General features: G+C 35.6%; 1 protein-coding gene across 3 annotated transcripts in view; it reads right to left on the bottom strand.

Moving 5' to 3' along the window:
• The window catches only part of LOC150110488 (palmitoyltransferase ZDHHC6), a 191,842-nt gene that overhangs the window by 100,092 nt on the left and 76,751 nt on the right, over positions 1–14,999 (bottom strand). For all 3 annotated transcript variants that reach the window (XM_090394109.1, XM_090394116.1, XM_090394126.1), the window contains one exon: positions 6,060–6,191. In XM_090394109.1, the coding sequence (XP_090250235.1) occupies positions 6,060–6,191 (132 nt within the window). The remainder of the gene's footprint in view (positions 1–6,059; positions 6,192–14,999) is intronic.

Here is a 14,999-nt window from a genome sequence, read left to right as displayed (position 1 = left end):
TTCTTATATGTCTCATTATTGTTTGCATTTGTATTTTTCATATTTTGTTTTTGTGTTCTTTATTTCTGGTTGCTACAAATCTTTGTTATTCTATAGTCAATACATGAATTCCTGTCATTTCCTTTGTTCTGTTTCTTCACAATTTATTTTGTATATAATTTCTTTGTTATTTCCTTCAATTTATTTTTTGTTTTATTTCTCAATGACGTTGTGTCATTTCATGAGGAAAAAAAAAAGATGATAAATCAATCTATAGTAAATCTTGTATTATAAAATATTTCTCTGATCCCTGGGTGGGGGGAGCTCAACTGTTGTGAGTATCTAATAAACAATGTACAGTACTGCAATATATATATATATATAAAGTACTGCAATATATATATATATATGTGTGTGTGTGTGTGTGTGTGTGTATACAAACATATAAAAATGTGTGTGTGTGTCTGTACATATAGAAATCTCTTGTATATTTGGGCACTAGTATGCTGACTAAAGCTTCATTTTTTTTTTTTTTAGTTTAATGATACTGATACTAAGGATACAATACAAGAATTATGCTCTAAAAGATATATCACTATGACTGCTGGTAGCAAACCTTAGTTGTTAGGTGAAAGATCTAAGAATGACATCATTCACTTGGAAGGATAAAATGCACAGAGTGTACGGTTGTGGATTTTTCATCTTAACCTCCGCTGGACAATTTTTTTTAATGAAATGTTTTGAAAAACATGTCTGTGGCGATGCTATGATGGATCTTCAGACTATATGGAATGGAGTCCAAAGACTCATTATATGGAGCTCACACTAAGTCTTCGGAATCCATTGAAATGTCAGTATAATAACAATAACATGTTATTCATCTGGCAACATGGCTCAGCGCATTTTTTCTCTACCAGAACAGTCAGCACACTAGAATCCAGTTTATTATAAGAAAATAATGACCATTCTAGACAATTTAATCACACAACTTTCTAACAACGCACAGATATATTCATAAACTTTCTCATCATTCTTCCCTTCTAAAATTACTGTATTATAAAAACTAATTAACAGTCATCAACCTCTCTTTCATCTAGGTTACCATCACAGGTGAACAGAACCATATTCATCACAACTTATTTCATCATCATCAATCAAATTCCTCATATATGTACACTCAAAGAGGATACTATACTATTTATTTATTCATATGGAGTTTCCTTCCCCGTCCCTATTGGGGCGAGTTGAGCTCCCTCATGGAGGGTTAAGTATTTTTGGTTGTAGATCCGTGTATGTGTTCACAGGGCTGGTTTGCCTGCTTGCGGGATGAAAATCCCCAGATAAACTGGGGGGAAAACCCCTGCTATCCACACCCAAGACCACCTAACTTGGCTATGGCTGAGAAAGATCCTTAAGCTCCTCACATCGGTGACGGGAATCGAACCCAGGACACTCCTTCCCCAGGCATATGGTTGCAAAGTGCAAAACCACTAGGCTAACCGCGTGGACACTATACTATGATAGTGTGTGTGTATACTATGATAGTACTACATGAAAGTTTATGTTATCACTAACTTCCTAGACAATTTAATCTGGTATCTACCAGGACTCCTAGACTGTCAGATCTTATATTTTGATAAGACACTTCTAACTACATCAATCTACATAGATCTTAGTCTTACTCTGGGTCTTTTTCCTGACATCTTGGCAACAAACACCTGCTTTGCTAATCTTTTCCCTCCCATTCTGTTTAAGTAACCATACCACTTGAGACTAGATCTATTATTATTAATTTCCATATTTAATTTGCTATCTTCAGTAAAAATTTGTGTCTAAATAGCTGAAATGTTTTACTTGTTCTATAGATTTCAGAATGCAGTGTTCCTGTTTATTTTCAGTCTTTCATTCCTGATTTACATATCAAATCTGTTACAGCAGTTATTTGATTTAGTTAAGGAATCCTGCAGACTGGTACCTGATTTATTTTAAAATATAACATCATTATAAAGTAAAGAGCTGAAATTAAAATATCCAATTTTCATATCAGGTTTAATGCCACTTTCCTTCATAATGAGATCCACATAAGATGATGGATAATAGTGGGGGGGGAGCACCATTATTTTACAACAAACCATTTTCTCATACTTCCATCAATTCTAACTGCTGAATTGCAGCTTAAATATAGACTACACTCTGCTCAATATGAAATCCTATTTATATTATATAACTGTATTGTTTTGAACAGCTTTTCTCTAGGCACCTTGTAATCAGCCTTTATCAAATCTCAAAAATTAAATACAGATCCTTATTACATGCCCAGAATTTCTCAATTGTCTGTCTTCGAGTGAAAATCTGATCCTGATAAACCCTGCTTGACCTGAACCATGTGTTATTCTCCAAGTTCTCTTCTACAACTTTTCTTAGCCTCTTCTCAAGTATACCTGCATGAATCTTACCTGCAACACTCAGCAGGGAAATTAGTCTGCAATTATCACATTTATTTATTTATTTTTTTTTAATGTATGAATACAATGAGAGATTATTCCAATTGTCCAGAATTTGACTTTCAAATCAGGAGTTCTGAATTATGCAGTGCAACAACTGTAAAACTTTTATATCTCCAAATCTGAGCAACACCTACTCCAGCTGACTTCTATCATTTCAGGTTTTGATGGCCTTTTTCTATCTTAAGTACTGATATGTACTATTGACTGCATTCCTCTTGAATATTTTTTACTGCAATTCTGTCATTTAACAGTCTTTTATAGAAATTACTCCAAACATATAAAACATCCCAATCTTCAGTTTTTATGTTAAATTTATGTTCCTTTTATAGCTCTTTTCTCCATTTCGAAGCTTTTCAATAACTTCCAAAGCATTGTCACCTTCCTGATATTCATCTTCAATCATCTTACCAAACTTTTCATAAACTTCTCAGCTACTTTTATATGTTCTTTTGCTTTATCACATTTTTCAAAATATTATTACAGAGCATATGCTGGCTTGATAAGGAACGTTCAATATATATATATATATATATATATATATATATATATTTTTTTTTTTTTTTTTTTTCCCCATGACTCTCTCTTTAACTTCCTGAGTTCACTAGTGGAGTTCTGATTTTTCTATCCTTACGAATGATTTCGCCATATGCCTCTCTGGCTGAATCAATATTTTCTTTAGAGTCTACAGGATCTAATCATTATTTTCAGGCACCTTGATTTTTTGTTTCAATACTATTTGTGGTATCTGAGTATATAGTCCATCCTCTGAAAGCTGCTCAACTTTGATTTTTTGAAAATACAGTATTATTTCAAAGCCGAATGTATAAACTATGAAAGGTTTGTAAGGTAAGTTGATAGAGAGATTACGTGAATACACTCCCCAGCATTCACGAGTTGTCTTAGTATGGACTACTTAGAGATATAGGTGCCACATAAGTCTTTAATATTCGCCTTTTATTAGTCCATTTTGATAAGGTTTTACTAACTTGACAGTTGTTTTGAACTGGTTGGTTCTCCTCAGAGATCAGATAGAAACCTTAAGAGAGCAGAAACTCTCATTCAGTACTAAGGAAAAATACATTTCTCTGACATTTCAAATCAGAGAAATGTATTTTTCATAAGCGAATTCTCAGTCGGTGCCTAAAAGTAATTACTAAAATAAAAAGCCAAATGGCTTCAGTTCAACAATGCAAAATTATATAAATCAAGTGGATATTAGATCCAGCATTATTTCAAAGCTGAATATCCAACTATAATAGTCTAATACAACAATAGTCTAATATCTACTTGATTTAATTGTAATAATATATCAATTGGTTACAAATGAGATATTCAGTTTCTAAATAACTTAGGGAATTGAAACAACGTAGATCCGAATATAAATTAAATAATACTTTAATAGATATCTCCGATATTTTGGCAATGTCTCATTGCCATTTTCTATAGGAACTTACAAAAGGCAGGAGCACAACAAGCTCTAACAATATAGTAACTGGAAATGAAGATATGAAGCTATCTTTCTCCTAGAAGTCCTGATGGTGCCCTCTGGTGGGCTAAGTAGGCATTCTTGGCCGTTGGGCTGAAGGTCTGCTGATGTATGCCTCCCAAATCTGGGGCAGTCGCATACAACCAAATTTGTTGAGGTTTGGAGAGTTTCTTAGGGCAGAGGCTGATTCCACAAATAATCTTTCGAATTTATATTTGCTCCGGTGTATTATTTTTGCTTTCTTCCACCGTATTCTGTGGCGAGTATCCAGAGCATGGTCTGCAAGACCAGAATGGCTATATTTGTAAAACCGGATGTAGTCCTTGTGTTCAGAAATTCTGATATTCGCTGTCCTGCCTGTTTGGCCAAAGTACGACAGTTTACAACTGCAAGGGACCTGGTATACACCAGGTAGGTCTAGGGGAAGTGGTTGGTCTTTGGTAGAGCGGATAAGGGATGCCAATTTTCTGTGAGGCCTGTAACAGGAGGTGAGGTCATGTTTTTTTAGAATTTTGGTAATTTTTTCCGAGGTGCCTCGGATGTAGGGAATGATGATGGATTTAGAGTAATCTTTTTTGTGGAGTGGGGGAGGAGGGGGGCTGTGGTTTGTAGGTTTTAATATTTTTTGGATTTTTTGGGGGGGGGGGAGCCATTGGCTGAGAAAGTGTTTAGGATGTGATTTAGTTCAGTGTTAAGGGCTATGTCGTTAGAACAGATTAGTTTAGCCCTGTTGTATAGTGTTTTTACCACTCCATATTGTTGTGAGGGGGGGTGGTGAGATTGTTGGTGGATGTATCTGCCTGTATGGGTGGGTTTTCTGTAAACTGAGAAAACCAAAGTTCCATCAGGCTGGCGGGTGACTAGTGTGTCTAGGAAGGGGAGGCAGTTGTTTTCCTCTTTTTTCAGGGTGAACTTGATTCTGGCGTGTTGGTTGTTTAAGTGTGTGAGGAAGGATAGGAGTGTTTCAGAGCCATGTGGCCAAATAGCGAACACATCATCAACGTAGCGAAGCCATATGGTTGGTTTTTGTGGGGCAGAGGCTAAGGCTTTTTCCTCAAAGGTCTCCATAAAGAAATTGGCTAAGGGTGGGGAGAGTGGTGAGCCCATGGCTGTCCCCTCTATTTGTTTGTAGAATTTTCCCTGCCAAACGAAATAGCCTGAGTTCATTGTGAACTGAAATAGGGCTGAGATATCGGGAGAAAATTTAGCTTGGATTAGCTCTAAAGTTTCCTTGAGTGGGACATTGGTGAATAAGGAGGAGACGTCGAAGCTGACCATTAAGACCATTAAGAGATATTCAGGTTTCTCAGAAAAAAAATAGGTAACACTTTAAAGAATTAATTTCTGCATTGCTTTCAAGCCTCACATGAAACTGGCTGTTATTATCTGCTCCCTTAATTAAAATAAGCAATACATCTGTTGCCACAAGTATGGTCAGTTGTTACTTACTTTGCCACAGTAAGTGCCAACATGACTTTTTATTTAATTTCTGGTATCAGCAGCAGGTTTTAAAAACCAACACAACCTCAATAAAATAGGGTTGCTGTGAAACTCTCAAAGATATGAACACCTGTAATTCTTAAATCCTTCCAAAACACTAAGGCTACCAACTGGCAGTCACAAAAAAGTCACTCACCCTTAGGACCTCACACTTTCGATCTACTGCTTCTACTTTGTTTTGCATGCGTGCACATTACAATTCTTATACTGTGTCTTTGATAATGATGACTCTGTGACACAGAGAAAATACTGAAGTCAATAAACATCATTTAGTGCATTTCTAATGTTGTCTTTACTCTGTTAAACCAAAAAAATGAACAGCGATCTCTCAATTATTTGGTCATATTAGGAAATTGATTTGCTGGTCAGTTATCATACTGATAACTGACCAGCAAATCAATATTATATAGTGACTGTTTCTGAAATTGGTTAATAGGCAAATCTATTTAAACAACAATTACCAGAAGGTCTGATTGTTTAAAGGTTGGATAATCGAGAGATTACTTTATACCAAACTGTGTACAGTCTTACAGGTGATGTATATGACAGTATATTCAACATATTCACTCAATTATAACTAAGTATACCTGAACAACAAAAAGTCCTCCAACAGCAATCACAACTCCAATAGCCAGTCCTAAACTAAATACAGTAAATATCAAGGGATATAATGACAAGTAGACTAAATGTTCTTTGTCACCATGATATAAGTACCATGCCTAAAAGGAAAAAAAAAAAGAAATATATATATATATATATATATATATATATATATAAATTTATTTATTTATTTATTCACTGTCACAAATACATACATATACAGCATGTATTCAATATTACAAAATAATCACCTTTTGCAAATAAAAATATCATATAGTAGACAATAACTAATGTAAAATAATTACACTTGCAAAATCAAAGGGAATAATAAAATCAATTTAGCCAAGGATGCAGCATCATAAACACATTTTTTAAACTAATAACATATACATTAAATATAAACCACTACAAGTTATGATAGAGTAGAGAGCTGAGTATCAGGAAGACCATATAAGAAGCACTTTAGAAATATATTTTCTTTCATGAAAATTCACCCCCAAAAAATGTGGGATGAAATTTCCCTGGGTGACAGAATTGTGAGAGGATTTGCTCTCCAACTAAAGACTAATGATGTGAATTCTGACATGGGCATAGATGGTGCTAATGTCTTTAACACATTCGTGTGGTGAGGATTGGAACTTTCTTGCTGCCACCTTTTATGTTTGCATATCAGCAGACATGCCATATCATGATGGGTTCTTAGATTGTAAGCAAATCTGAATGGGGGGAGGGAGGAAATGAATACTTTAGGATTTAAAAAACAATAATTAAGGAGAATGCCATATGTGGTTAGTATATATGAATTACTAAAAGGTGTAAATAAAATATGTGAACCCTCATTAATGAGTCATGTGAGAATGGAAAATATAAGGGAGAGAGAGAGAGAGAGAAGTGCAAATAGAAATATTCACACCTGTTCAAAAAGTATATTTAAACATACATTTGCCAATAATGAAATAGAAATTTTTCTTATAAACTTATAGGACACACACACACACACAATATCACAAATGTAAATTACTAATAATTCATTTTCCAGTAATGAAATTTCTGTTTCATTACTGGCAAACGTATGTTTAAATATACTTTTTGAACAGGTGTGAATATTTCTATTAGCACTTCTCTCTCCCTTATATTTTCCATTCTCACATGACTCATTAATGAGGGTTCACATATTTTATTTATACCTTTTAGTAATTCAAATATACTAACCACATATGGCATTCTCCTTAATTATTATTTTTTAAATCCTAAAATATTCATTTCCTCCATCCCCCAATTCCGATTTGCTTACAATCTAAGAACCCATCATGATATGGCATGCCTGATATGGGTGGAGCAAATAAAATATGATCCTATAGACTCCAGACATGTATATTTGCATTTATGAGAGTAGCATAATTAAAAAAAACTTATGAAGAGAAGGAAAAAGATTTGTTTGAAAAATATAAATAAGTAACCAATAATAACAAACAGCAGTTGTATACATTTGATAGCTCAATAAATAACTATAGGGAGGGGCTAATCCAATGCTGATAATGTTGATCAGGTGATTCATCCAGGCATGGCAGAAATACAGTGGTTGGATGGAGCAGCAAATCATCTTGCACAATTTGGTATACTTGTTATGTTTATTTATTTTTATGTTTTATGTATATTTTGCTTGGTTTTCTAAGAATTGTCTTTTATTCACTGATGATATGTATTTTACACAGCAATATATACATAGACGATTTACAATCATTATCAGAATTATCAACACTCTCTTGTGAATCCCTATGTTCGTTACATAACTTTTTTTTTTTTTGTCAGTGGCTCTTCTGTCTTATCAATAATAGATAAGTCGCATATTCCAGAATTTTGTTGGAGATCAACAGACACAGTCCACTTCTTATAATACATAGGATTCATTTTCAATTGTTTCATTCATTTTTACTCACTACATATATTGTTTCTAAGACTGGAATGAAAATGTTCCTGCAGTGTGAAAAACATTCCATTTTCAATACACTATACTGCAGAAGCAAGAAAAAAAAAAAAATTTTATTGTATCACTAAATACAGTACAGAGACATTTATAATCTATGTACTATTTAGCAACAGTTAATGTAATTAGAGACAACTGGGATGACACTTTATAACACATATATGTAATCTATACATAGATTGTGCAAAAGGAATGATGTAAAATTTGTGGATCTGTGGTTTCTGTTTGACAGAAAGAAGGATTTGTACAATGCTGATGGAGTTCATCTAAATGGTTTTGGTGTTAGGTGTCTGGAGAGAGCTTTGTTCACTGAGCATGCTGAATTGCAAATTCAGCATGCAGTGAACTTGAGCAATTAGGGTGGAAGCAAGTAAGTTTGTGTGAAGGCACCCAAGAAGCAAGTGAGTATGAGAATAACTAAGTGAGGAATCTAGTCTCTCAAGCAAAAATTTTGAATTGGGTAGTCAATTCAGAAAGTAAAAGTGGGTGGGGGGGAGAACTAAAGGGATGCTACAGTTTCTATATACTAATGCTAAAAGTATCAGGAACAAGAGGGAGAAGTTTTTGGCATTGGTTAGTGCAACCTCAACAAAAGTTATAGGCATTAGTGAGACTTCCTTAACAGCAGATAATGTAGTTACGTGGATTGAATGTGAAGGGTTTATGTAGTATTTTCAGGGAAGATAGGATGGAGGGGGGAGGAGTACAGCTGATGATAGCAGATGAATTGCAACCAAAAAGAATAGGAGACAGGCAGGAGGGTGCCTGTTCATCATTTGAAGCAATCTGGTGTGAGATTAAGGCCAATAAGATGAAATATACAGTTAGATGTTGCTATAGGCCAGGGGGGAGAAGGTTCCACAGATGATCTGGAAGACATGCATTATCAAATGATTACAGGTTGAGTGATTATTATGGGGGACTTCGACTATGGAGATATAGACCGGAAGGAAGAAAGATCACATGGTAGGAAGGAAACAGAATTTATACACCTGTTGAGAGATAATTAATGGACCTGGCCATAGGATCAGAAGAGCTATCCATAACCAAGGTAACAACATTGCCTCCAATTGGTGAAAGTGACCATGCAGTCTTGACTTGGGAGATCATAAAATGAGGAATATTCTATCAAGAAGCGGTATATGTGGAACTACAAGGCAAGTGATTATGACATGCTTAGGAAGAAGCTTAAATCTGTACCATGGCATAAAACACTGCAGGGTAAGGATGTTAGTTGTGCATGGGATATAGTTAAGGATCACGTAGAGGAAGCGGTATTAAATTGTATACCTAAGGCAGTGGTTCTTAACTGGTGTTCTGCGAACTGGTTACAAGTGTTCCACCGGCGAAAGATGTCACATGACACAGTTCTGAGTGTAATTGGCTACTCTGAATAAAACTGTCGAGGGAATTATTTCCATTATAACAGAACAATCAACAATATTGGAAGAAAAGATTTCAAGCTACTTTCCTTCCTTAAATACACACAGTTATGACTGGATAAGAAATCCATTTGACACAGTTAATACATTGAGTTGTGAATTTTCGTTACAAGAAGAACAATTCGTTACCTTGTCAACGGATCGTACTCTAAAAATGAAATTCTCTGAAATAACTCTTGAGGAATTTTGTATTTTTGTCCATGCTGAATACCCAGCTCTCTCTCCACAAGGGCACTGAAAATTTTGTTTTCAGTGCCCTTGTGGAGACAATATCAGTTTTCAACATCATATTTGTGTGAGCTCGGTTTCTCAATATTAACCCATATAAAAATTAAAAAGCATGAAGGACTTACAATTATAGACAAATAGATGAGGGTAACTATATCACATATTAGACCTATATCAGCTATCGGTCTAATATGTGATATTAGATCTATAGCTGATATAGTGAATAATCACAAATCAGACTATAGCTATATCACATATTTTAAATATATATACAACATCTTGAAAAAATTATACTGACAACTCTATTTTTCTAGGAAAAATAGAGGCAAACTATGTAGTACAGCAGAGTATGAAGACAATGTATAACGCTAATCGGACGTTGTTAAGAATTTCTACCTTTCACGGATGTGCTACCATAGACTAATGTATTATTATTAATCAATTGGCTGATTGTCCTCGTGAAATCAACTGTGACTGTTATTTCTGAAACTGCAAAAGCCGACAAGCTCAAGTATCGCATTAAAATAATTTTTATAAAAGGCAGGTCCATGCGTATGTTTATTGTTTGTTAGTTTTATGACAATGCTTTTGGTGTTCACCAAATTTTTCTTATAATCAAAAGTGTTCAGTGACTTTGAAAAGGTTAAGAACCACTGACCTACGGTTTGGAGAGTTAATCAGATAGGAGTTAGATGGATGACTAATACCATTCAGTGTGGGCTGCAGAAGAAGAAAATGCTGTGAAGGGTATATAAAGAGAAAGGTGACCAGCAAACTCATGAACAGTACAAGGCTCAAGCAAGAAAGGTGACCAGCATGGCAAGGAAGGCAAAATCAGATTATGAGAAGAATCTAGCCAAGCAGGTAAAAAATCCCAGAGTTCTTTCATTATGTGGTATCTTCATTACTTTCCTGGAGTATAGTTCCAAGAATATAGTACAGTTTGTAATGGTTTCATCCCAAAACACATATTTTACACTTCTCTGCATTAAAATGGCTGCCATTCTCTTTTGCCAATACTGTCAGCCAATTTAAATCATCCTGCAAACTGTCTATAATCTTGAAAGTTTATTTTTCACTTGATTAGACTATAATAAATTTAGTTTAATCCTTTATCCAAGTGTGAGCAAATGAAGTTTGCGCCTGAAAGTATCTTCAGGACTGGGGTAAGGTACTACAACACCAGGCAACTTGTTGCAAAGGTGGAGCAAGCTAACATCACTCCTATCTCAGTATCTCCCATAATGCACAACACATCTCCTTGCAGACATGTATAATGTTATGCATTAAGGGGAGGGCCATTACCCAGACTAGTTTCGACCTTTATTGAGGTCTCTTCAATGGGAGCCAGGGCCCAGACGTGGAGATACCAGGCAGAAGCAACAGCAGGTCATCTTTACCTATAGGAGTTGCCAAATGGTGTGCCACCTTTTTATTAAATTACTCTGGATTTAGAGAAAGATGTTGAAAGTTTATTTTTCACTTAGTTAGACATACATGTCTGCAAGGAGATGTGTTGTGCATTATGGGAGATACTGAGATAGGAGTGATGTTATCTTGCTCCACCTTTGCAACGAGTTGCCCGGTGTTGTACTACCTTACCCCAGTCCTGAAGATACTTTCAGGCGCAAACTTTGTTTGCTCACACTTGGATAAAGGATTAAACTAAATTTATTATAGTCTAACCAAGTGAAAAATAATCTTTCAACATCATTCTCTAAATCCAGAGTAATTTAATAAAAAGGTGGCACACCGTTTGGTAACTCCTATAGGTAAAGATGACCTGCCATTGCTTCTGCCTGGTATCTCCACATCTGGGCCTGGCTCCCACTGAAGAGACCTCAATAAAGGTCGAAACTAGTCTGGGTAGTGGCGCTCCCCTTAATGTATAACATTATACATCTCTGCAAGGAGATGTGTTGTGCATTATGGGAGATACTGAGATAGATGTGATGTTATCTTGCTCCACCTTTGCAACGAGTTGCCCGGTGTTGTACTACCTTACCCCAGTCCTGAAGATACTTTCAGGCACAAACTTTGTTAGCTCACACTTGGATAAAGGATTAAACTAAATTTATTATTGTCTATATTCTTGATTAACTATTACACACCCAAATTTGCATTGTCATCGGCAAACCACTCAATATTTCTCTTCAAATCATGCTCTGTGCTTGGACCACTGATGTACAAATTAAAGAGCAGTGGTCCAAGCACACTGATAGTCACTTGCTTTCTCATAGATTCTGTTCCTCTATATCTTATTCTTTGGTATGTATCTGTCCCTCAGCCATCCTGATATCCAATCTCCAAATTTGCTCATCTGTCTCATCTGTGGAACAGAGTTCCATGTAGTATCTTATTAAATGGCTCTGCAAAATCTTGCAAAGTCACATAGCCATTCCCTTTATCCAACTCCATGATAGAGTGACTTAACTGTCACTCTATCATAAAAAGTGACCAAATGTTTTATGAAGAGCAGGTCATCATGCTTTAATAATTTACTCACTTTTTATAATAGAATGACAGCTGTCCTCTCCAAGAATGTCATATTCTTATCTGCAGATTCTTGAGATGTCTTTAACCAACTTTTCCCAATTTCTTTAAAAGCATTCCCAAGATACAATCGGTCTACAATTTGCACCTCAGTAACAAAGTCTCCTTTATGCAAAGGAAGTATTCTGCCCTCCCTCTGTTCCCTTGGGACTTTACCAGAGCTGACACTTGCATTATACAGCCCAGACAGAGACAATACCAATTCCTTTGCACATTCACATAACATACAAGCTTATATCCTTTGTAATCCCATTGGAATATATTTGCATTTAGATTCCTAAGACTTCCAATTCATCAATCTCTATTCTTACACAACTTCCAGTTACATCTGTCACAGCAGTGTCTTCACTTGGAAAGTAGAATCTAGCAAAGTGGTCACTCAGTAACTCAACTGTTTGGATGCTTCTGTTAGCTCACTACCACCAACACTCACTAAAATTATCCTTCCATTGTTATTTTTCCTTTTACTTGCCACACAGCAAAAGAACTCTTTGGGAATTCCTTTGACCTACTAAGCACATTTCTTCTCATAACTTGATTTTGCCTTATCACACTGGTCACCATGCCAGTGAACTGTACTGCTCATGAGCTTGCTGATCACCTTTCTCCTTAAATACTCTCCACAATATTTTCTTATTTTGTAATTCCTACTTAATGATATTACTCATACATCTAACTGCTGCATGATTTATCCTACCTAACCTAGGGAATACATGATATTGCTTTCTTCAGACACCTGTTGATCATCTCTTATGCATATATCTTTCTCTTGCAGATTCTTATCCCATGGCTGCTTCAAGCTCTCTCAAGTTTGTCTTAATCACTTTGCCATAATCAAGCAGAGTGGTCACTTAATAACTCAACTTTTGATGCTTCTGTCAGCTCACTATCACCAGCACTCACTAAAATGATCCTTCCAGAGTTATTCTTCCTTTAACTTGCCACACTTCTGTAGTTTTGCACATATACCTTCTTAACTGAAACTTTCTGTAGTTTTGCACATATCCCTTCTTAACTGAAACTTTCTGTAGTTTTGCACATATCCCTTCTTAACTGAAACTTCCAGAAGCTTGACAACCTCTCGAGTTAAAGATATTATCAGGATATGATAGTACTACATGAAAAATTTACATCATTACTAACTTCCTATCTACAATTTTCTTCCAAATCAGTCTGTTACTTGTCAAGACTCCAACATTATCAGATCTTATATTTCTATCATTTAAGGCATTTTATACCGTATCAATCCACCTATATCTTGGTCTTCTTCTGGATCGTTTTCCTGCCAACCTGGCATAGAACACTTGTTTTGCTAATTTTTCCTCGCCCATTCTGTTTAAGTGACCATACCACCTGGGATTAGCTCTGCTAACACATTCCGGGATGCTGACAATATCAAGTTCTTTCCTGATATCCTCGTTGTTAATATGATAATATTGCCATTGATGCCATCTGTTCACGCCTCTAATCTATCTCAGGACTATCATATCTGCGGTCTCTAGTCTTTGGTCAAGTGTTTTACTTCTGACCCAGTTCTCAGATCCATAATTTAAAACTGGTTTGAACACTGTCTTGTATACCAGCAAATTTACTGTTCCGACTAATTTCTCTCTTATTCCATATGAATTTATTCAATTTTACTTCCTACTATACCAGCTTTGTTGATTCTGTTGTCTATTTCCATATTTAATTTACCATCTTCACTAAAAATCGTGCCTAAGTAGCTGAAATGTTTTACTTGTTCCACAGGTTCTCCGTTCACAATGCAGTTGACATTTTCAACGATTCTGCCTATTTCCATTGTCTTTGTCTTGTTATTGCTGACCTTCATACCATATCTATTACAACAGTTATTCAATTTAGTCAGGGAATCTTGCAGACTTGTAGTGGATTTATTTAGAAGTATAACATCATCCACATAAAGCAAAGAACTGACATTAACATCTACAATTTTGATATCACGTTTAATACCACTTTCCTTCATAATGTGATCCATATAGATAATGAATAACAGAGGGGATAATGAATATCCTTGTCTCACACCAGACTTAACATTAAACCATCTTCCTGTACTTCCTTCAATTCTAACTGCCAACTTACAACTCAAATAAAGACTAAGTATTGCTTGCTATAATGTCCCATTGACACCATATAACTGTAGCGTATTGAATAGCTTCTCTCTTGGCACCTTGTCATATGCCTTTTCCAGATCTACAAAACTTAAATACAGATCTTTGTTATATTCCCATGATTTCTCAACTATTTGTTGTAAAGTGAAGATCTGATCCTGACAGCCTCTATTTGGCCTGAATCCAGCTTGTTCTTCACCAAGCTTTTCTTCCACATTTCTTCTCAACCATTTCTCAAGTATTCTTGCATAAATCTTGCCAGGAACACTCAGTAGGGAAATACCTCTGTATTTCTCACATTCAGTTTTATTTCCCTTTTTATATATGGGTACTATGAGAGCTCTACTCCAATCATCGGGAATTCGTCCCTTTGTCCAGGCCATCTGAACTATGCAGTGCAGCCACTGTAAGACTTTTATACCACCATACTTCAGCATTTCTGGTCGAATATCATCTACTCCTGCTGCCTTTCCACATTTCAAGCCTTTGATGACTTTTTCTACTTCAAGAATACATATTTCTACTATATGTATTCCTGACTGCATGCCTGTTGAGTGTTTTTTACCACTGTGCTATCACTGCTTGTTT

The sequence above is a fragment of the Typopeltis vanoorti genome, chromosome 1, assembly GCF_054136105.1.
Source record: "Typopeltis vanoorti isolate ZY-2024b chromosome 1, IOZ_Tvanoo_1.0, whole genome shotgun sequence".
Classification (NCBI taxonomy): Eukaryota; Metazoa; Arthropoda; class Arachnida; order Uropygi; family Thelyphonidae; genus Typopeltis; species Typopeltis vanoorti.
Note: the sequence above shows the minus strand (reverse complement) of the source record. Positions and strands in the feature narration are given on the sequence as shown.